This window comes from Mustela nivalis (genome assembly GCF_964662115.1).
Source record: "Mustela nivalis genome assembly, chromosome: 6".
Lineage (NCBI taxonomy): Eukaryota > Metazoa > Chordata > Mammalia > Carnivora > Mustelidae > Mustela > Mustela nivalis.
Genome location: NC_139025.1, coordinates 5,961,176 through 5,984,812, shown reverse-complemented (window position 1 = coordinate 5,984,812; position 23,637 = coordinate 5,961,176). Strand labels below are relative to the sequence as shown.

At 46.5% G+C, this 23,637-nt stretch overlaps 1 protein-coding gene across 2 annotated transcripts in view; it reads left to right on the top strand.

Moving 5' to 3' along the window:
- The first annotated feature begins 3,352 nt into the window (after positions 1 to 3,352).
- Positions 3,353 to 23,637, top strand: part of EVL (Enah/Vasp-like) — a 140,588-nt gene continuing 120,303 nt past the window's right edge. The window contains exon 1 of one of the 2 annotated variants that reach the window (XM_082737686.1): positions 3,353 to 3,683. In XM_082737686.1, coding sequence (XP_082593812.1) covers positions 3,679 to 3,683 — 5 coding nt within the window. In that variant the 5' untranslated portion in view covers positions 3,353 to 3,678. The remainder of the gene's footprint in view (positions 3,684 to 23,637) is intronic. The other variant, XM_082737684.1, reaches the window with a different exon arrangement.

Sequence of the window (23,637 nt, the reverse complement as noted above, 5' to 3'; positions counted from 1 at the left end):
TGGTGCCTGCAGCCCTGGGGAAAGGGGGTGTTTTGGTTTCTGAGAGAGAAGTGACAGGTGAGTGGGGGGTTGAAGATGGTTTGCCAGGTAGACAGAGGCAGCGTCCTGGGCATCAGCAAGGCCGAGATACATAGGTGCTCAAAAACTTTGGATGAATGAATGATTGAAAATGAATTGTGTTATATTCAAGGAAGACACTGTTGGTAATAAGTGAGTTGGTCAATGAGGTTAATGGTGCAAAGGCAGATTTTCAAAAAAAAAGGTGCCATGTCACAGGTGGCCCCCAAGGTTCTCTGAGACATCTGTTGTCTTCACTTCAAAGAAGCATGTCTTCACTCTGGGTTCCGGCATGGAGCAGTAATTGACTTCTGCTGTTAATATAAACCAGACATGGTCTCATTGGTGAATCATCGAAAACAACTGTGTTTCTTTTGATTATTTGGGGTGAGTGAGGTTTTGTTTGGCAACACCAAGAGAGAGAGAAGATGGTGCATAGGGTTGGTTCAACAGTGACCCCCCACCCCAGTCTGGAAAGCCTCAAGAAACAGGGAGGGAGCAGGGGGTAAGGTCGGCAGCCTTGCAACGTGGGGTCTGCAGGAACATGTGTCCACCTGGCTCTTCATCCACTGGCCTGTGTGACTTCACCAGGCTTCAGTTTCACCCTCCAGACAGGAGGTTAGACAGATATCTTTGAGGGCTTCCTGGCTCTATGGCTAGCCAGGGCTAACAGCAGGACACCTGTGTTTCCTGCCTCCCCCACAAATGGGAAAACCAGTCCAGGAGGGTCTTCCAGTTGACCCATGGCTAGTAAGCCCAGCTACGTGTCCTACACCCCCACACGCCACGTGTCACAAAGTCACTGGCTTTGGTGAGCAATCTTTTCAAATCTGAGGAATGGTGACCTTCAGACACAAATCACTTGGGGGCCATACGGGTCAAAAATAGTGTTAATGTTCTTTTTATCGGAAGAATGTAAAACATGAATTCATGTGCCTTTAAGGAATCAAGGCTTTTTCAGTAAATGGGAAACATGCTAAGTAGATTCGTTTCAAAAACGTATAGTTAGTGGGAAGGGGACAAAGAGGCAAGAGTGAGGCTGCTGGGAGGAGGGTGGAAAGACTTTTCAGGAGCCGACATTGTGCTGTTCCGCAGCCATGCCTACAAGGATGTAGGAGTCCCATCTGTGGGGTGACAAAGGGAGGCTCAGAAGGGTCTACACTGTCAGTGGAGCGGCAACACGTGGCGTTCTCCTCCCTAAGCATCCTGGGCTGGGTGGGCACGACCAACACCCATTCATGGAGGAGCAGCCCTCTGCTTAGAGCACAAGTGGTCCCCACCTGTCCTCCCCAGCCCTGCCTGCTGCTCATGAAGCCTCTGAGGCTCAGACACAGGACCCAGGAAATGATCTCTCCAGGAGCCTCACAGCTGATCTTACAAATTCACTGAGTGATGTTGGACCCCTTTCACTGTCTTGGGGTCCCACCCCTCCATCTCCTACCAACAGAAGGATTTGCAGTTCCCTTCCAGCATCAGAATTCTCTGTCCTCCTGTCTTTATTGTTCCAGGATCTTGGTGGTTAGCAGAGAAGATCGACAGGAGGTGTATGTCCCAAATCTTTGGTGCTAATGTTCCAGAGTAAATCTGTTACCAACAGGGCCCTGTGATGCTTTTCCAGTTACAGGATAGTAACAACTTACCAGACTCCAAGGCACCAGAGAGGTCAGAGTGGGCCACAAGCCCCAATAAATCAAGCTGGGAACAAACGAGCCAATATCCCATGGGCCAGGGGTGGTGATCTCGCACAGTCCAATGTGCACTGACCAAGGGTAACACTGCCTATATAAAACACCCCTGCATGTCTCCAGGTGCCCTGCAGATTGACCATTTTAGTCATCTTTAGTGTCTAACCAGTCCCTTCTGTAGCAGTGAGCCAACCTGGACCCTGGAATGAGGGGGACAAATAAGGTGAGAAGGAGCCGAAACCATCTGGACCTGCTAACAGGACCGTAGGGGGACAAATGTGTCCTTTTGAGTTTGAAGACTCCAGCTCCAACAAATAGAAAGGGAAAATGTGACCATCAGTCCCTAAGGAACTCATGACAGGTGGATGCAGAGGGAGAGGTAGGTGATACGGGGGGTAGTAAGCACCTAGAGAGCCTTCCTCCTCCCCGCGAGAACCACGTTCAGCTGCAGCAAACCAGAACTAACGGGCACTGGGATTCTGAGTCAGAGAAACCCTGGACTGAGAACCGGCTCCACCACTTCTTGTACCGGGGGGCAAACCCACAAAACTCACAGAGCCTCTTCATCCCGGTCAGGAGTAAAACAGCGACCCTTCCCCGCCCTAAATTCCAAACGTCGCCAAATGCTTGATACGCTTTTGTTTCGACTCAGTTTTTAAGAAGGTGGCTATGATTTCCATGTTACTGTGAAAGACAGGAGAGGGAGCATCAGCGGCAGAACCGAGAAAGCACGACTTAGATATGGGGAGTGCGACCCCGGAAGGTTTCTAGCCAGCAGTGAAGATCGCTAACCTTTAGGAAGGATGGGAACTTAACCCGTGAAAGCCGGGAGCGCCTACTTTGTGCTGTGATTTTTCACAGGGGTGGTTTGGGGGCGCCTCATAAGGCGCCCCTTGGGCTAGGGGACGTCCTCCACGTGTTGCTGTAACCCCACAGCTTCGACTCTGGTCCCAGACCTGGTTATTTACAAAAAGAGGGCTCACGGGTCGGTGACCTCGACACCCCTCGAGTCCCGGCTGCCCCCTTCGTCCGAGCAGCTGGGGAGCGGCGCAAGTTGGGGGGGGAAACCCCCGGGCCCACTCACACGGACGCCCGCATACTAAGCGCCCGTGCTGGATGCCGGGGGCGCCCCGCGGTGGGCGGGGCTCTGCGCTCCACGTGCTGGCCTGGCGCCCCGCCCCGCCCACGACACCACCTCACCCTCACGGCTCCGCCCCCCGCTGGTCCCCCCGCCCCCCCTGTCCTAAGCCCCGCCCCCCGCGGCTCGTCCTTCGCAGGAAGCCCCGTCCCCACAGCCCGGCCCCCGAAGCTCCGGCCTGTCCGCCGCCGGTCCTCCTTCCCCAGAAGCCCGGCCCCTCGCAGCTCCGCCCCGCCCCTCGCGGCCCTCGGCTCGGCGCTCCCGGAGGCGCGGGCGGCGGGGCCCCGCGCCTTTTGTGTCGGGCTCGGGCCGCCGCGCGCGCGCACTCCCCTCGGCGGCCGGGGGCGGCGGGACGCAGACGCGCGCACCCCCCTCGGCGGGCGGAGGGCGCCCCCTCAGTCCCGGCTCGCGGCGGAGCCCGCCCGCGCGCGCGCCCCGCCTCCTCCTCGGCCGTCGCCGCGCCGCCCGCGCCCGCCCGGGCCGGCGCCCCGAGTGAAGGCGGGCGCGCGCTCGCCCCCTCCCCTCCGCCGCCCGCCCTGCCCCCGGCGGCGCGCGCACACGCCGGCCCGGGCACGCGCCCGCCAAGATGGCAGGGGCCGGGGCCCAGCTGTCAGGCGCCGCCGCCGCAGCCCGTCTCCGCAGCTAGCGGCCCGGACGCCCGCCCCGAGAAGATGCTCCCCCGCTGCCCCCCGCAGCCCAGCGAGACGCGGAGCCGCCGCGCCCGGGGCCGGCTCCCCCGCTAACGCCCCGCGCCCCGCGCCGCGCCCCCGGCCCCGCGCGCCCGCCCCGGCAGCGACAATGAGGTGAGTCGGACGAGTCGCGCGGCGGGAGAGGACGGGGCGGGCGCGCGGGGGCGTCGGCGCGGGCGCCGCGGGGGCGGTGCGGGGGCGTCGAGCACAGCGGGCGGGGCGGCGGGGGCGGCGCGGGCGGCCGGTGGAGGCGGCGGGGGGCACCTGCGGGGCGGGGGGCCGGGCCGGCGGGCAGGTGTGGCGGCGCCGGGCCGCGGCCGTTCGGCCTCCCCTCCCGGGCGCCCCCCGGCCGCGCTGCGAGCCCCGCTTCGGCGGTTTCCCGCGGCCGCTCGCGTCTCGCGCCCCCTCTCCCTGGCTTCTCGCGCGCGGGGCAGTGCGGGACCCCAGGGCAGCCCGGCCCGAGCCGTCCGCCGGCCGGGGCGCTGCTCGCTGTCAGGCCGAGAAATACAGCCCTGCGGGCGCCCGCGAGCCGGAGTCCTTCTGCCGCGGTCGGCGACCCTCGCTGGTCGGGGCCGTCACCCCCTTGCCTTTTTTCGGGGTAACGGTGCCTCCAGACACGCAGCCCGTCGCACGTACGGGGTCTGCGGTTGCATCTTGCTTGTTGTGAACTTTACGTGAACGGAACGATACAGTGAGTGTTCTTTTGTGTCCGCCTGCCTTCGCCCAAGTTGTTTTCGAGGTTCATCCATTTGCTCGCCAACCTGGAGCAGCCCCTTGCGTGAACACTCCGCAGTTTGCCCAGGCCCCTGTCGGTGGGCGTTTCACTTGGGGCTGCCTTTTGGCTATCACGCATACACTTCTGTGTCCCCCGCGCACTCATTTCTGTCGGGGACATACGTAACAGTGGAATTTCTGGGTCAAAAGATTGGCATGTCTTCAGATGTAATAGATGATACCACATTTCCAAAGCGTTTGACCGATTTATACTCCTTCCCGCAAGCGTTTGAGAGTTCTTGTGCGCCACGTCCTTGTCAGCACTAGGTATTGTCGGTCTTAAACTTTAGCCATCCTACCGAGTGCGAAGTGTATCCCGCTGTGGTTTTAGATTGTACTTTCCTGCCGACCCAGGGGGTCATGCTCGTGTTTATTTGGTAGCCTCTTTTATTATTAAGTGCCTGTTCAGATGTTTTGCCCATTTTTCTTTGGGATTTACATGGCTTTTCTCTCCTAATTTGTAGTTCCAGTCTGAAGTCAAGAAGAGTGCTTCTTATAACACCTTGCAGAAATCCTACTATTTTGCCGTTTGGATTAAGATCTACACAGGCCACTTGGAATTTGTTTTTGTGTAACTTTGTGTATTTGTGCGTGTGTAACTTTTTGTGGAATTGATTTTTTGTGGAAAAAGGGTTACATTTCACTTTTACCAGCACCATTTATTCAGCACTGATTATCAAAAAGGTCATCTTTTCCCTGTATTTCTTCAATGCCTTCTTCCTCATCTTCCAGATTTCCATGTGGGACCGTTTCTTTTCTCTGAAGAATACCCTTTAGTGTTCCTTTAGTTCAGGTGTGGGGTGACAGAGTCTTACTGTGTGTTTGTCAAGCAGAGAGAGTCAGTTACCATATGGTTTCACTTATTCCTGGAGCATAAGGAATAACACGGAGGACATGAGGAGATGAAGAGGAGAAGGGAGTTGGGGGAAATCCGAGGGGGAGACAAACCATGAGAGACTTTGGACTCTGAGAAACAAACTGAGGGTTTTGATGGCGAAAGGGATGGGTCTTGGGTGAGTCTGGTGGTGGGTATTAAGGAGGGAATGAATTGCATGGAGCACTGGGTGTGGTGCATAAACAATGAATTTTGGAATACATAAAAAAATTAAATTAAATTTTTTAAAAAGGAAAACAATAGCTTAATTGAAATACAATTCACACAGCATAAAATTTGCTCATTTAAAGTATACGATTCCAAGGTTTTTAGTATTTTCACAGAGTTTTGCAACCATTACCGCAATCTAATTTTAGAACATTTTCCTCCATTGTGAAGGGCCTTTTAGGTACTTAAAAAATTCTTTGTTTGCATTGTTTTCTTTAAGCATTTCGAAGACATTTCATTATCACTGACTTGGACTACTTCTTTTGAGAAGCCACTTGTAAGTCTGTCATTCTCTTGAAAGCAGTCTTTTTCTCTGGGTGCCTTTAAAATACTCTCTTTGTCTTTGGTTTTTAGCAATTTTTCTATGCTGTTCCTGGTAGGACTTTTATTTTATATATATATATATATATTTTTTTTTTTTTTTTTTTTTTTTTTTTTTAAACTTATGACTGGGGAGTGCTTAGGTCTTCTTGAATCCGTGGCCTTAACATCTTTCATTACGTTTGGAAGTCATCAGCCATTAATACATGAAATGTTACTTCTGCCCCATTCTATATCACCTTTCTTTTTGGGACTCCAGTTAAACATGTTACATCTTTCATTGGATTTTCTATCTCTTAACCTTTCTTCTGTGTTTTCTGTTTGTCTCTCTGTCCTCATTCTGGGTATCTCCTCACTTATCTCTTTTTCTTCTGCTATAAATGTTATATTAAACCATCAGTTCAGGGTGGGGTTCTTATTTTGTTTTTTAAAGATTTTTTTTTAAAGATTTTATTTATTTAATCAGAGAGAGAGGGGGAGAGAGCAAGCACAGGCAGACAGAATGGCAGGCAGAAGCAGAGGGAGAAGCAGGCTCCCTGCCGAGCAAGGAGCCCGATATGGGACTCGATCCCAGGACGCTGGGATCATGACCTGAGCCGAAGGCAGCTGCTTAACCAACTGAGCCACCCAGGCGTCCCGTTTTTTAAAGATTTTATTTGTTTATTTCAGAGAGAGAGAGGGAGAGAGAAAGCAAGCGCCAGCACAAGCCAGAGGGACAGGCAGAGGGAAAAGCAAACTCCCCACTGAGGAGGGAACCTAATGCGGCTCTATCTGAGGACCCCAAGATTAGGACCTGAGCTGAAGTCAGATGCTTAACTGACAGACACCAGGTGCCCCTTTGTGGGTTTTTTTGGTTTTGGTTTTTTTAACACCCAAGATGGGTCTCTAACTCACAATCCCAAGATCAAGAGTCACATGCTTTACTCACTGAGCCAGCTGGGCATGCCTCAGTTGAGTTTTTCATTTCAGTTATATATTTTTCAATTATTTAATTTCCATGTGGTTTTCTTTTTATAGCATACCATTATCTGCCAAAATTATCAATCTTGTCTTCTATCTCCCTGAATATGGTATGCATAATTATCTTAAGGTGTGTCCGATTATGGCATTAATTGTGAGTCTTGTCTATCTGTTTTCTGTTGGTTTTCATTCATTTCATCTTGTCTCCTTATGTGCCTAGTTTTTGTTGTTGTTGTTGTTGTTTTTTAATTTTGTGCTGGCCATTGAATTTGCCTAATTATTTTGTAGAAATTATTGGAGATCTAAGGTGATGTTTTCCTCTGCCAGGGAGAATCCACATTTGCTTTCGTCAGACGAATGGGGCACTTGGGATCTGGAATCACTTCAGTGCAGTCTCAGGGATCGAGCTCTTTCTAAACTGAGCTGCAGTCCCTGTGAGAACCAACCTGTTTGGTCCACCTTTACCCCCAGGGTTCAGCTCTCCACTAGCACCTTCCCTCCCTAAGCAAACAACAAACTTTTAGCATTCCCTTAGGAATTGGCAAACACCCCCAGGGAAAAGTAGCTCTGAATACTGAGCTCACTTTCCTGACTCTGATGTTTCTTCCTCCTCCAGGCATCCATGCAAACATTTATTATATTCTTTCCCTGCTTTTCTAGTTCTCTTCCGTTAGACATTGTTCTGATTTACTTAGTCCAAGGTTGTTAGTAGTAAAAGCTCTTCATTCATGTGGGTTAGGGGCAGTTTGATTCAGGATTGAATTCTGCAGGAGATTTAAGCTAGCAGGCTATAGAAGCTGTGGAGAATTATAGCAACTATTTTCAGGGAGCCTGGGTGGCTCAGTCGGTTAAACCACTGCCTTTGACTCAGGTCATGATCCCAGGGTTTGCCTCTGCCTGCCACTGCCTGCTTGTGCACGCACGCTCTCTCTCTGTGTCAAGTAAATAAATAAACTCTTTAAATCAATAAATAACAGCTATTTTCATGTGTATGTCAACTCTATTAGACTGTCAGTTTGTGAGATACTCTTAGAATCAAGATAATCTCAAAAATAAATCTTTATTTTCCTGTAATATGTAATTAGTTGAAAAAATGGCACTTTAGTGCAGGTCATTACTGTGATGCAAAAGATATTGGAAGCAGGTGCTTTCCTCTCTTTTTTCTGTATTTCTTTCTTTTGTTTTAATTCCCTTGTTTATTTGTTAAAAATTACCCTTTATCTGGTCCTCTTGAATATAACATTTAATCTTCTGATCAACAATAGCATAATAGCATTCTCATATTCTGTTCTATTGGATCAGATAAAATGGCATGACTGTAGAAATGAAAGTTTATAAATGGCTTTTCCAAAATGGGCCATTCATTATTCTTTTTCTTTAAGTTGTCTGTTTTTTACACAGATTTTTTTTCAGGGATCATTTCTATAGTTTGTTACACCGTTTTTTGTTTTTTTTAAATGCTGCTGACAGTTCACCATGGTTTTCTGTCACAGACTGTTTATAGTTAAGCACCAACGTGCGTACATGGACTTGTACCCCAAGTACTTGGCTTTTGCACAAGGACCTAAATTAGTCAAAGGAGTATATTCATTACCTCTGTTGTCAGCTCATTTGATTGGGATATTTATAAGCAACTTGGTTCATCCATGAAAAGTATTTTGCTTTCTGTTCAATCCTGAGTTTTTTTTCAATGAAAATGATGCATTTTTCTTGCTAGATAATCTCATGGGGGTATTGAGATGAGACCTGTTCATAAAGGTATGCAAGGTAGTTTCCAAAGCATCCCTTTTCAGGAGTGTCTAAGAAAGGCATAGGGCTCAAGATGCATCCTCACGAATAAACTGAACATTTGAGGCACATATTTTAGGAAAAAAATGTCCTGTTGAATCAACCTCCTCAGATAATTAAGGCTGTATCTGAGTTTTTCTTTCTTTTGTAGACTATTGCCTGAATCCTTCCCTTTTCCTAACAGACCTTATGTATTTTCATGTCTTCATTCAAAAAATCGCTTTTTGAGGACTTATGGTTCCTGATGCTGGATTAGGAGGGTAGGAAGGTGAAAAGAACCAGACCTCCCCTCCCAAATAGTCCCCATCCTTAAATGATTTGCAGTTATACTAGATCCCTTTCTGCATCTTTTTTTTTTTTTTTCTTAAAAACCAACCCCCCCACATTCACAGTATATGGTGTATTTCTGTTGATATGCTTTTGCCATTTATCTTTGGGGAACATTCTTTTCTCTGAACATTTTCCTTGTCTGCCTTTTATCTTTTAAAGATCTGATATATAGAAGGTTAGGATTTTTATGTCATTAAGTCCTTTTCTTTGTGGTTTTCCTGTCATTTTTTTATGTTGAAGATAGCATTCCTCTAGAAGTTTGATAAGTATTAATTTGTTTTTCTATTTTATATATAAAATAGAAAAAAGTCATCCTTCGGGGTTCCTGGGTGGCTCAGTGGGTTAAAGCCTCTGCCTTCAGCTCAGGTCATGATCCCAGGGTCCTGGGATCGAGCCCCGAGTTGGGCTCTCTGCTCAGCAGGGAGCCTGCTTCCCTCTCTCTCTCTCTCTGCCTGCCTCTCTGCCTACTTGTGATCTCTGTCTGTCAAATAAATAAATAAATAAATAAATATCTTTTTTTTTAAAAAGTCATCCTTCAATTTGTCTGGACTACGAGGTGAAGATCAAAATTACTTTTTTCTTCAAAACTGCTGGTCAGTTACTTGACTGTACCAGTCGATACATGGCAGAGGTATCAGGAACATTTCCTTAGTTAGATGGCGATATAGGCATCTGGATCTCACAGTGGTCTTCAAGGGTGCATGGTTGCAACCAGTAACATCTGAATGAAGATCACCCCCCAGTCCTCAGAGCAGTTACCCGCCCCCAGCAGGGCCCGCCCTGTGTATGTAAGACATAGCCGGTCCAGCACCCCACAGGTCTGGTTTTGTGCCAGGGATCCATCTCTACTGGGCCAAGGGCATTTCATCAGTCTTGGAGTTAAACAGACTGCAGTGGGATTGCGGGGCCCAGGACCAGATGCACAGGCACAGACACAGTCCTTACTTATCACCGTGAGCCTGTACTGGCTAACACATGTGGGTCCAAGTACATTTCTGAACCTAGCGCTGCGGAATGGGAACAGAAGAGCATTTCCCCAGGTCATGGAGGGAGTCCTTGGAAGTCCTATTAGGGAGCCTAGGAAGACCTTGGCTCTCTTCTGTTGTTCTGTCTGCCTGTTTTTAGGCTGGTGCCACTGCTTTATTGACCTCATAGACAATAGTTTTTACTTTTTTTTTTTTTTAAGATTTTATTTATTTATTTATTTTAGAGAAAGAGAGAGAGTGTGTGCGTGTGAGCAAGGGGAGGAACAGAGGCAGGAGACAAGCAGGCTCCATGCTGAGTGCAGAGGCCAACACGGGGCTCCATCTCAGGACCCTGAGATCATGACATGCGCTGAAATCTGGAATTGGACTCGCAACCAAGGGAGCCACCCAGGCACCCCGAGTTTTACTTTTAATGGAAATTTTAATGTCAGTAATTTGTCGGAGAATACAGAGCAGTTTAGAAACCTATCTCAGAGTGTTTGAGAAAATACTCATTCAAGCCTGCAATATTCCAATGTGCTTTGTGTGAGACATGTATGGAAATGGTTCTAAGAGCTTATTCTGGTGATTTCCCAAGCTGGTGAAAAGAAGTCACCATGAATCATAGTGCCATTTATTGTATTTTATTTTAAATTTTTACTTAAATTTCGGTTAACATAGAGTGTAGTACTAGTTTCAAGTGTACAGTAATTCAGTCCTTCATACAGTGCCCGGTGCTGGTTACAGCACGTGCACTGCTTAATCCCCTTCACCTGTCTCACCCAACCCCCGCCCAGCCGCTCTCTGTAGTTAAGAGCTTGTTTCTTGGTTTCCCTCTCTCCCCTGCTTTTTTTTTTCCTTTGCTCATTTTTTGTTTGTTTCTTAAATTCTTTTTTTTTTTTAAGATTTATTTATTAATTTGACAGAGAGAGATCACAAGCAGGCAGAGAGGCAGGCGGGGGGGGGGGTGGGGGCGGGAAGGAGGCTCCCTGCGGAGCAAAGAGCCCAGTGTGGGGCTCGATCCCAGGACCCTGAGATCATGACCGGAGCCGAAGGCTGAAGCTTAACCCACTGAACCACCCAGGCGCCCCTGTTTCTTAAATTCTATGAGTAAAATCATATGGGGTTTGTCTTTCTCTGACTTATTTCACTTAGCATAATACTCTCTATTCACACCATTGCAAATGCCAGAATTTCGTTCTTTTTTATGGCTGAGTAATATTCCATTACATGTATTTCTTTGTGCATGCATGTATCTGTACACACATATCACATCTCCTTTATCCATTCGTCAGTCCATGGACATTTGGGCCCTTCCCCTTTATTGGTTATTATAGATAATGCTGCTGTATACCTCAGGGTGCATGTCTCTCTTTGAATTAGTATTTTTGTATTCTTTGTATAAATATCTAGTAGTGCAGTTGCTGGGTCATAGGCTAGCTCTATTTTTAACTTTTTGAGGAACCTCCATACTATTTTCCAGAGTGGCTGCACCAGTTTGCATTCCCACCAACAGTGCAGGAGAGTTCCCCTTTCTACACAGTCTCGCCAGCATGTGTTTCTTGTGTTGTTTTTAGCCATTCTGACAGGTATGAGGTGATACATCATTGTAGTTTTGATTTGCATTTCCCTGATGCTGAGTGATATTTTACACCTTTTCATGTGTCTGTTGGCCATCTGGATGTCTTGTTTGGGAAAATGTCTATTTGTGTTTTCTACCCATTTCCTAATTGGATTATTTGTGGAGCTTTTTGAGTTGTATAAATACTTTATGTGTTTTTTTTTAAGATTTTATTTATTTATTTGACAGACAGAGATCACGAGTAGGCAGAGCAGCAGGCAGAGAGAGGGGGAAGCAGGCTTCCCGCCAAACAAAGAGCCCGATGCGGGGCTCAATCCCAGGACTCTGGGATCACACATGAGCAGAAGGCAGAGGCTCAACCCACTGAGCCACCCAGGTGCCCCTGTATTTTGAATATTAACCCTTTATCAGATATGTCATTTGCAAATATATTCTCTCATCCCACAGGATCCCTTTAATTTTGTTGTTTCCTTCACTGAGCAGCTTTTTATTTTGATGAAGTCCCACTAGTTCATTTCTGCTTTTGTTTCCCTTGTCTTCAGAGATGTGTCTAGAAAGAAGTTGCTACAGCCAAGGTCAAAGAGGTTACTGCCTGTGCTCTCCTCTAGGATTTAATGGTTTCCTGTCTCACATTTAGATTTTAATCCATTTTGAATTTATTTTTTTAAAAGATTTATTTATTTATTAGAGCTCCTGCATGTGCACGGGGGTGGAGGAAGAAGTAGGGGGAGGGGGAGAGAGAGTCTTAAGCAGACTCCTTGCTGAGCAGGGAGCTTGACCCCCTGACTGGGGCTCGAGCTCATGACCCTGAGATCATGACAGGAGCCAAAACCAGGAGTTGAACACTTAATCCAGGTGAGCCCCCCAGGCGCTCCTGTTATGAATGTATTTTCGTGTGTGGTGGAAGAAAGAGGTCCAGGTTCATTCTTCAGCACGTTGCTGTCCTGTTTTCCCAACACCATTTGTTGAAGAGACCGTCTTTTTCCTTTGGATAGTCATTCCTGCCTTTTCAAAGATTAATTGACTATATAGTTGTGGGTTGATGATGATTTTTTTTTAAGATATTTATTTATTTATTTATTTATTTGACAGACAGAGATCACAAGCAGGCAGAGAGGCAGGCAGAGACAGGAGGAAGCAGGCTCCCCGCTGAGCAAAGAGCCCGATGCGGGGCTCGAACCCAGGACCCTGGGATCATGACCTGAGCCAAAGGCAGAGGCTTTAATGCACTGAGCCACCCAGGCACCCCTGATGATGATTTTTAATATGAGCAAAATCATCCTTTTGTTAAAAGACTGTCATTTTGAATTTTGCTGGTTTGGTCATTTTGTTTGTATCTAGTTGTAAACATAATAAATTTAACCTTACATTTGTAATTGTACATAAATAAACTGCATGAAAATAAATCAGGTTCCCTTTAAAGGGAATCTATATACTACCTAAGTTTGAACTTTGCAGTAGACTATAAGCTTAATGGTAACTAAGTTGTTAAATGACTGTATCATAAGTGCTAGAGTAATATGAAGGGGACCTCCAGCTGACCTCAGGGTGGGGGGCTGGGAAGGTCAGTGGCCCCCTCAGCAAACAACTCTTCGTTTTCTCTTTCCTAGCCCAAAAGGAGATCACCATAGAAACAATTTCTATTGGAAATTTTCTCTCACTTTTTAGAAAAATAACTTTCCTGATTTGAATGTGGTATATATTACATGCAGAGAATTTGAAAGCATAGGAAGGTAGAGAAGACGATACAAGTCAGCATTGATCTGTTATTTAGGGAAAGCCACATTAAACATGGACTCTGGTTCCTTTACATGCGTAAGGGAACATTTTCACAAAATTGATATTGGACGGTGTACTTGTATTGGCTATTTTACATTTAACATGTATGTATTACCCCCTTGTTAAATAGTCTTTGGAAATATTTTAAGTAGGCGAATAGTATCTATTATATGACATACCATACTTTATCAGCACTCCAATTTGAGGACCTTTAACTTGCTTTTAGGATTTCATCATTGTAAATAGCACAGTGGCTAATGTCTGTGCACATAATTCTTAGGGCATATCTTTGATTATTTCCTTAAGATAAATTAGTAAAATGGTATTACTGGCATCAAAGGGTATAAATATTTTAATTTTAATTTCGAATACTAACCCTTTATCGGATATGTCATTTGCAAATATATTCTCTTATAATTAACATTATCAGAATGTTAGTTTTAAACAGAGAAGAAAGAAAGAAAGAGATAAAGTTAGTAAAAGGAAGTTTAATCCTGTCTTAACTTAGAGGTGCCCCCCTAAAACAAAGGACTAGAGAAACGTCAGAAGTAAATGGTGTGGTTCCATGTGCTCACCAGTGGGGGGAGCCCCGTTCCCAATTCCTCTATAGCTACAGAGGCGTGCAGGTGGACAGTGTGTCTTTGTCTTTAAGGCTGTGTGAAAGGCATTTTCTCTTCATTTGGAGTTCATGTTGGAGTGTGGACAAACTTTCTAAAAAACTGTTGTGTTATGCCACACTTTGCCCCCTATTTTCTAAGCAGCCTGGATTTTAGAGTCAGACCTGATTCTGCTCCAGAGCCACTCGTTACCTGACTGATCAAATTACTTAAGCTTTATGAGCCTCCATTTTTCTCACGTGTACTGAGGATAATTCCACTTCCCGCACAGGGTTTTGTGAGGATCAGTCGAGAATGCATAAAAAGTTCTTAGCCTGTGGTGTCCAATAAAGGTTAGTTACCTACCTCCCCCACCCGAATTCGTTATGTCTGCAACCCTGAAAAATCTGGATCAACCCTGAAAACCCTGAAAAATCTGGAACAATTCTAAATTCAGATATTCTGCTCATTGTCAATCACTAAATCACTCATCTTCCATAAGTGGTAATTTTTTGGTTTAGAAGCCATAGTTGTTACTAATGCTTCAATTTCTAAAAATGATTATCTGTAAAAGATTCAAAGGAGAACTGTTAGAATAAAGACAAAAAAGGAGGCAGGCTATTTGTTGGGAGAAGAGATCATTGTACCAGAACATTTACGTTAAGAAATAGTTAACATAACGTAGTAACGTAATGTAGGGGGCACCTGGGTGGCTCAGTGGGTTAAAGCCTCTGCCTTCAGCTCAGGTCATGATCTCAGGGTCCTGGGATTGAGCCCCTCATCGGGCTCTCTGCTCAGCAGGGAGCCTGCTTCCTCCTCTCTCTCTCTGCCTGCCTCTCTGCCTACTTGTGATCTCTCTCTCTGTAAAATAAATAAATAAAATCTTAAAAAAAAAAAAAAGAAATAGTTACTGTGGGGCACCTGGGTGGCTCAGTCAGTTAAGCATCTGCCTTTAGCCTGGGTCATGATCCCGGGGTCCTGGGCTCAAATCCCACATGGGCTCCCTGCTCAGCAGGGAGTCTGCTTCTCCCTCTTCCTCTTGCCCCCCCCGCCCCGCCCCCAGCTTGCTCAAGGACTCTCTTTCTCTCTTTCGAGTAAGTCACTTCCTCCAGGAGTTAATCCTTGAGCCCTTCCCTGAAGGCCCTTCCCTGTTACTTGCCTGCATGACATCCCATATCTCCTCTTCCCTAACTCTTTATATTTATAATTCTTTACATTTTTTTCTCCTATACTTCATGGAGGATTATGCTTGTTTTGATCACTGTTGGGTTCCTAGAGCCTAGCACTGTGCCTGGCACTTGGTAAATACTTCATCAATATTGATGCTGCCACCTATGCCTAAAATGGTTAGTGAATCATGACATTGTCATTCCAGCTAGGCCTGGGTCCTTCCAAGTACAACGTTCCAGGCATCCACCCCCAAATTGGGGAAGCTGGCATCCAAACGAGAGCGGTTTCATTACGTGAATAATGACTTACTGCCCAACTGGGGTGATGGTGCTTTAGTCCATTGTTCCCATACGGCTGCTGTGGGGCGTGATTGTTTGTTGATGTGTGGCTGGATTGTTTTTCCTGTTATTTCCATGTAGGGACATTATGTGCTGTAACTTTTGGTGTCTTGGATGTTTCTCAAACTTTACCGTGCCTGGGAATCACTTGTGAATGTTCTTCCAAAACGCAGATTGCATTGCCAGAGGTGGAGGAATGCTTTCTTAAAATCTCTTTTTCTCTTTCTATTAATAGAATTTATATTTTAGAACAATTTTGTGTTTACAGAAAATTTGAATAGATAGTATGGAGAGTTCCCATCTACCCTGCACACATGTAAATGGTGCCATTTCCCCTGGTACTAACATCTTACATTTAGGGGACATTTGTTATACTTAATGAGCTAATATCGACACATTCTTATTAACTAAAGTCCAAACTTCACTCCTGGCTTCTACCTTGTGTCCTTCTCCTGTTCCAGGGTCCCATCCGGGACACCACAGCACATTTCATTGTTGTAGCTCCTTCAACTCCTCTTGGCTTTGATAGTTTTTCAGCCTTTCCTTATTTCTGATGACCTTGACTTGTTTCAAGGAGAACTGGTTAGGTTAGTGTAGGATGCCCCTTGTTGGAATTTGTCTCAGGTTTTTCTCAGGGTTAGAGTGGGGTTGCGGATTCTGGGAGGAAAACCACAGAGCCAAGGTGCCGAGGTGCCATTTCTTCACATCACGCAGAGGGCATGCTCCGGCGACATGGTCTACGGCTGCTGATACTGACCGCAGTCACCTGGCTGATGTCATGTTTTCAGGTATTGCCCTTGTGAAGTTAGTCTCTTCGTCCCCCCCCCCTTTTTTAAAGATTTTATTTATTTGACAGAGAGAGATCACAAGTAGGTAGAGATGCAGGCAGAGAGAGATGGGGAAGCAGGCTCCCCACTGAGCAGAGAGCCCGATGCGGGGCTCAATCCCAGGACCCTGAGATCATGACCTGAGCTGAAGACAGTGGCTTTAACCCACTGAGCCACCCAGGCGCCCCATCTTCGCCCCTTTTTTAAGAAAGCTCATGGCACACACTTAAGCATTAGGGAGTTGTGCTGTTTCTCCTGATGAGTGCTTTTTAAATATTAATAATAATTTTTATATGCATTAGAAGAAAATAGTGCATCACATCCACAGTATTTTAACTGAGTTCCCCAGAGGGCTGTATCTGAGACAAAGGCCCACGTGAGAGGAGCTTTCAAGGGAGTGTTCCCCCTGGGAGCAGGAATGCGGGGAGGGCAGGGTGATGGAAAGAGGAAGAGCCGACCCAGGCATTCTGTCCCGATCAGGCCCTTGCTTTAAGCTGCCGACTTGAGGACTGCATTGCACGGGACCCGCATTTGTGGGGTGAAAGGGAGAAGCATAGACCCATCAGCTACTGTCTGCCTTTGACAGTGGGTGGCCCTGAGAGGGCTCCCATGTGTGGTTTTCTGTTAGTCAGCGGTCATTGTGGACTGTTTTCCCATAGCCCATGGCATCGGCCGGAGCAGGGACAGGGAAGGTAGGTCAGAGCCTGGGCGAGACTGGTCACTTCAGTGGTGGCTAGAATTAGAACCAGTGAGGCAGGAGGAGCGGAAGCCATGCAGAAAGGTTGCTTTGTGCGTGTGGTTTTGCGAATATTATTACTAAATAGAAAGGAAATCTGTTTCATTGCTTTCATCCCCTGTACATTGCTTCTTGATTTGCAGCCATTGCTACAGAGTTTCCGATCCTTCCAGGTTGGCTTTGCCTGGGTTTTTCTAGTGCTTGAATGCTTTCTTTTCTTTTTGTGGTACCCAGACGTTTTAATCTCTGACCAAGTTGCAATGACGTATACAGTTGGAAGGAGGGATCCAATTTTATCCTTTTTTTGTCTGTTTTTTCACTTTTCCCAAAAACACTTATTGAAAGTTTCATTTTTCTCCCACTGGTTTGAGATGCTGTCTTTTGTCATATTTAACTAATTTGACCTATTTCTGGATTTTCTGTTACATCCCATTGGTCTCTATTTATTCATGTGCCTCTTTTAATTAAAGAGGCTTTATAATAAGTTTTCATATTTAGTAGGGCTAGCACTCTTATTGTTCTAGTGCATTGATTTTAAAGAAAAAGTCTAAGTAATAGCACTGATCATGAATGACTAGAGTTTGGGAAATAGTGCTTTGGCCCAAAGGAGCAAATCTGGAATGGAATGACTCCGGCATCTATATATCCCTTGGGGAGAATTCTCATTGATGACATAATACATATGGCTTTTGAATATGGTTCCAAGAGATATGAGTGAGGCTAGAGATCGCTCACAGGAAGTATCACTTTTGAGGATAGCATTGTTAGCACGTCAAGACAATCCCTACCCTTCATCCTCCTCCTCCGAAATTACTGATGAAAGCAGTTTATTTTGGGAGATTTTTGACCTGTTAAAAATACTGATTTGTAGAACCATAGAAAGTTAGAAATCCTCCAAATCTGGTGGGCTTTAATCCTCACCGGGAATCAGAAATGCTTGGGAAGGATCTCTTCCGTGGCTTCTCCCCATGCCGGGGCCCTCCCTCAGAATGCTCCGTTAATCTGGGATAAGGTGTTCTGTTGTTGTTTTGTTCTATTGTTAAAGTCTCTCGATTATTTTTACATGAGCAGCCAGAGTGGAGAACTGCTGACCCAGTCAGCGACCAGGTCAGGAGCAAGGCTGATTTTTCTGACACTGTAGTCCCAGCACCCAGCAGTGTTATATTATTATATCATTACAAATAATCATATTTAATTATATTATTACAAATAATGATTCATTGAATAATATGTGAAGCCCTCCTTTCTCAGATCGGGAAAGGACTCCAGACTCCGGAAGTCACTTGCCGAGGCTCACAGGGCAGTGGGCCAACAGGGGCAGGAAGCACGGGTCTTGACTCCGCACTGTCCTCTGTCCACATCCTCCCCTTTACTTACGGGCCGATGTGGTCAGGAGCAGGGGCTGTCGTGACTTCTGCGTTGTCCAGTCTTGTGACCTTGACCTTAGCTTCTCCTGTCAGTCCAGCAAAAAGTACAGCTCAGGGGTGAGCCTGAGACTTTGTGGTAAGATCGTTGGATTGTTTCAGCCTGTCTGCGGTGTCAGCCCACCTCGGGCAGGGGAGGCCGAGGGCTGAGCGGGGGGAAAAGGCACAACCAAGTGCTGTTCCCTGGCCTGCGAGTTTACAGCTGTCTCATTTTTTGACAGGAGTTTCACACCCTCAGTTCATAAAACACATTAGAGTTTTGATTAAAATGCATAATGATGGGGCGCCTGGGTAGCCCAGGTCATGATCCTGGGGTCCTGGAGTGGAGCTCCACATTGGGCCCTGCTCGGGAGCTTTGAGTTAGGATGTGTGGTTTTCTGGCAGTCAGCCGTAACTGCATTTTTCCCATAACCCATATTGCTTCATTCGGTCCTGATTTAGGTGGTTCCCTGGGAAAGCCTTGGATTTCAAAGCCAGTGCGGTCTCAAACTCAGGTTGTGCTAAATGTGCTGGATTGGGGGCTCTTCTGGCAGTGGTTTTTTGGGTTGTTTGGACCAGTCCTGCTAAGAAAAGGAGAAGGTGGAGAGTCAAGAAAGAAGATCAGTTTGAAGGTGTGAGAGAGCTACCAGGCAGGAGGATTTGCAGAACAAAGAATCGGGAGAGGGCCGACGGGTATGCCTGATGTTTGGCCCCGTTTCTCTCCTTGAAACAGTGCCGGAATCGTCGCACTTGTCACCTGAGAAGATGATTAGAGCTGTAGGCAGAGGGACACGGCTGGGGAGACATTGGTGTTGAGAACCCGCCAAGGAGGAGGAGCCCTCATAAACTCGCCAGGTTTTTGCTGTGGGCTCTGCTTAGGGACAGGGGTGAACCAGAGGAGACTGGCCCTCTCAGAATGGGAGGAATCAATATCTGATTATCCTCAGGTGACGTGGGGTTGTTTGTAGCCCCGACCTACCTGCCCGTTGGAAGCAAGAGCAAATCCTCTCAGAGGAGTCTCCCACCGCCTGCGTGGTTTCTTGTGCAATGGGTGGCCCTCAGTCAGAAATGACCAGATCTTTGAGAGGTAAAACTTAACCGAAAACCAAGGGGGAAATATAGACAACAGGAACAGACAAAATAAAATCATCAGACTTGGATTTTTTTTTTTAAGATTTTATTTATTTATTTGACAGACAGATGGAGATCACAAGTAGGCAGAGAGGCAGGCAGAGAGCATGGGAGGCAGGCTCCCCGCTGAGCAGAGAGCCCGATGCAGGGCTCGATCCTAGGACCCTGGGATCATGACCTGAGCCGAAGGCAGACGCTTAACCCACTGAGCCACCCAGGCGCCCCCGACTTGGATTTCAAGAGAACTGAGAGTAGGATGTTTAAGGAAATCAATGTGCTGTACCTTTCCTTGTTCATCGTGGCCAGCCCAGGTCCAACGAGGCTGCCTCCGACTCCAGCCAGGGTGTTCCGGGTCCGAATGGTGAGCAGGTGCGTCTGCTTCGTGTCCTCAGCTGTGTTTGCACGGTTGTGAGCATCTCTGCTCCATCCCATCCTGGACAGCTTTGAGGTTGGGACAGGAGAGGAGCTGGAATGATGACCACAGGCTCTTAGACCTGAGAGCTAAAAGAGGGCCTGATGCTGTGTTTGGATCTTACTGTGCTTTTTTATCCTTGGGAGACGTGGACATTGTGATTGGGTTAGGCAGCATAAACACTCAGGGAGGTAATTTTATACCATAAGGGTGGTGTTAAATATTTAACATAAACATCATTTCAGTAAATGTGAATTCTTGAAAAATACTTTAAAATTTTACATTTACTATAGTCAATGTGATTTTTTAGAAAGTATAGACTTCTTTGTTTGAAAATTTACATGGCTACTACTTACTGATCTGTTTTTGCGTATCAGATCTGCTTAAATTTTTACTTGAAATACACCCGTTGAGTGCTTACCACATGCAAGGCAGTGGGCCCACGACAAGGCTACAGACGTCAGTAAGAGCCGGCCTTTAGAGAGAGAGCCAAGACGGGGAGCCGAGCCTGAAACCAAAATGTCAGAAAGGAGGTGTGAATTTTTGGTTTTATTTATTTTTATTTTTTTGCATTTGCAGTGGGCCAGGCTAGGAGATGTCATCTTCTGTTCTGGTTCTTCCCTTTCGCACTTCTTTGAGCTGGTTCATTTTCTTCCTGTTGGCTTTTCAGTGCTTAAAGACCAGTGGTCTTCAGAAAGCCTTGCCTTAGCTTAATATCCTCAGTTCTTCCAGTTTTTCATGATTTATCTCTAATTAGTGTCCCTTTTGAGGGCCTTCCTTTCACTGAGCTCAGACATGACCCATTAGCAATGTAAAAATTTAAATTCTGTAACTGGGTTGGTCACAGAACAATGTTGGCCCCGGCCGCAAACGAAACCCTTTATACCAAATGGAAACACACCACACCTTGGAGCCTGTGTGCCTGCAGACAGATCATGTCCCGCGGGCCTCGCCTTCTCTTGCCGGCTGGGATTTCCCACAGAGCAGCGTCGGGGCCCGGTGTATAAACACTTCCCTTCCTGGGAAGAGGGAAAATGCTCTCTTCAGTTCGTTTCACTACATAAAATGGAGCTGTAAGCGACATATGGAATCAGATGAAGCATCTCCAACAGGAGAGCAGCCCTGGAAAGAGAACCAGCGGGTGCCCTCCCCAGAAGAAAGAGTGATGTTCCTCCCAGTATCTGAGTCCATGGCTGCCGAGGCCGCGCTGCCGTGACTCGCACAGATGGGTCATCGCTCACCGAGTGTTTATCAGGTGCATTGGGCCGATCCTTAGGCTGTGGGTAGAAGCCACAGCCTACATGGGGAGCTCAGTCCCAAGGAGACAGCGCACAGGCACCTTCAGTTCGGCATGTCTGACACTGGCCCCACTGTGGCTAAATTTATGACCAATTGGTTGTTGTTGGTTTTTTAAGATTTTATCTATTTACAAGAGACAGACACAGTGAGAGAGGGAACACAAGCAGGGGGAGTGGCAGAGAGAGAAGCAGGCTTCCTGCCAAGCAGGGAGCCCAATGTGAGGCTCGATCCCAGGACCCTGGGATCACGATCTGAGCCGAAGGCAGATGCTTAACGACTGAGCCATCCAGGTGCCTCTTGACCAATACGTTTTTGAGAAAAATGACAAGAGAGTTGAATGGGAAAAAAGAGCTTTTTGACAAATGCTGAAACAAATGAATATCCACAAAAAAAGAATGAAGTTGAACCTCTACCTCACTTCTGGTGCAGAAGTTAACTCAAAATAGATTATGCACTTCAGTATAAGATCTGGAACTTTAAAACTCTTGAAGGAGAAAATAGGAGAGAATCTTCATGGCTTGGTGTCAGGCAGTGGTTTCTTAGAAATGACACCAAAACACAAATGATAAAAAAAAAATAGATAAATTGGATTTCATCAAAATTAAAGGCTTGTCTGCCAGGTGCGTGCACCTCCTACTGTTGAGAAGTTGAGAAGACAGCTCACAGCATGGGAGGAAATATTTGCAAATCCTATCTCCAGTAAGGGACTTAGATCTAGAACATATAAAGAATACTTAAGACTTAATAATAAAAAGACAATCCAACTTAAAAATGGGCAAGTGATTTCAAGGGACGCTTCTTCAAAGATATACAGAAAGGTGCTTAGCCTCCTTGAGACATGAGCAAACACAAACCAGAGTCACAATGGGACACCACCTCCCCACCCACTAGGAGAACTAGAATAAAAACGCTAGTATCAAGGGTTGGTGAGGACACACATGCTTGTCACACACTGACTAAGTGGCTATGTGGGTAAGTCCCCTACTGGAACACTACCCCGTTGCTGGGGAGAACATAAAAGGGTGCCACAGCTCTGGAAAACAGTCTGGCAAGTCTTCAAATCCTGAATGCACAGAGTTACCGTATGTCTCAGCATTTCCACTCCTAGGCGTATACCCAAGAGAAAGTAAAACACAGGTTTACACAAAATTCGTATGTGATGTTAATCGCAGCATTATTCCTAACAGCCAGACAGCAGCGACAGCCCAGATGTCTGTGCACCGTGAATGCCGACAAGGTGTGGTATAGCCACGCACTGAAATATTAGTCCGCAGCAAAACGGAGGGAAATAACAGTCCTGGCACAGTGTAGATGAGCTTTGAGCCCACGATGCTGAGTAAATGAGACCAGTCACAGAAGACCACATATTGTGTGACTCCATGTATAGGAAATGTCCAGAAAGGGCAAATTCATAGAGACCGAGGCAGATTTCTAGTTGCTTGGGGTGCAAGGGGTGGGAATGGGAGTGGCTGTTAATAGGTTTCTTTTGGGGGATGACAAAAACTTTTTTTTTCTTTTTTTTTTTAAGAGAAGAGAGCACATGAGTTCTCTCACACAGGGAGGGACAGGGAGAGAGGGAGACAGTCTTAAGCAGGCTCCACACTCAGCACAAAGTCCAACGCGGAGCTCAGTCTGTTGAGCCTGAGATCATGACCTGAGCAGAAATCAAGAGTTAGGCGCTTACCCGACCGAGCCACAATTTTTTCTTAAGTGACCTACCCCCAACATAGGGCTGGAACTCACAACCCCAAGATCAAGAGGCCCACGTTGTACTGATGAAGCCAGCCAGGTGCTCCGGAGACGTTCTAAATGTAGACTGCAGCGATGGTCGCACCATGCTATGAATACCCTAAAAAATCATGAATTGTGTACTTCAAGTGAATGACTATCATGCGATAAAAATTTGTTTCTCAATAAATCTGTTTTTTAACTGAACTCACTGTTTTCCTTCCCGTTCTCTGTGAGGCGTCCACTGGCGTCCACAGTGGAGACCTGCCAGTCGTTCAGTTCCCTCCCGCCACATCCAAGCGGCCATGTTGTGGCTCGAAATCTCTTTCGTCTGTCCCCTTCCCCAGAGCATGATACTGAATTAAGTTAGGTCTTCATCATTGTTGAAACACTCTAATTGCATTCCACTTTTGTTGTTTACCTCTTAAAAAATCTCTCTGTACTTTGTTAAGTTGGTAATAATCACATCTGAGTTAACATTCTCTTCCTAAGTCTCATTAGGATAGTTCTCTGTCTTTCTGGATGAAGTCACGACTCCTCAGCATAGTATGTAAAGTCTTGCGTGAACTGGCCTCTCTGCCTCTTCAGCTTAATTTCCTCTACTCTCCTTATGAGGAATCTACCCTCATGTGTTCTTTGCATATGATATTCCTCCTGATTGTAATGCCAGGTTTCAAGTGACGGACAGCCCCATGTGGCTGGTGGCTAGCATGTTGGACAGCACAGACTGTAGAACTTCCACGTTGTATCATAAGCACTTAGTAAATACGTGCTGAATGAGTGAATGTGATCGTAGCTGTCACAGTGACAGGCATTCACCCAGCTTC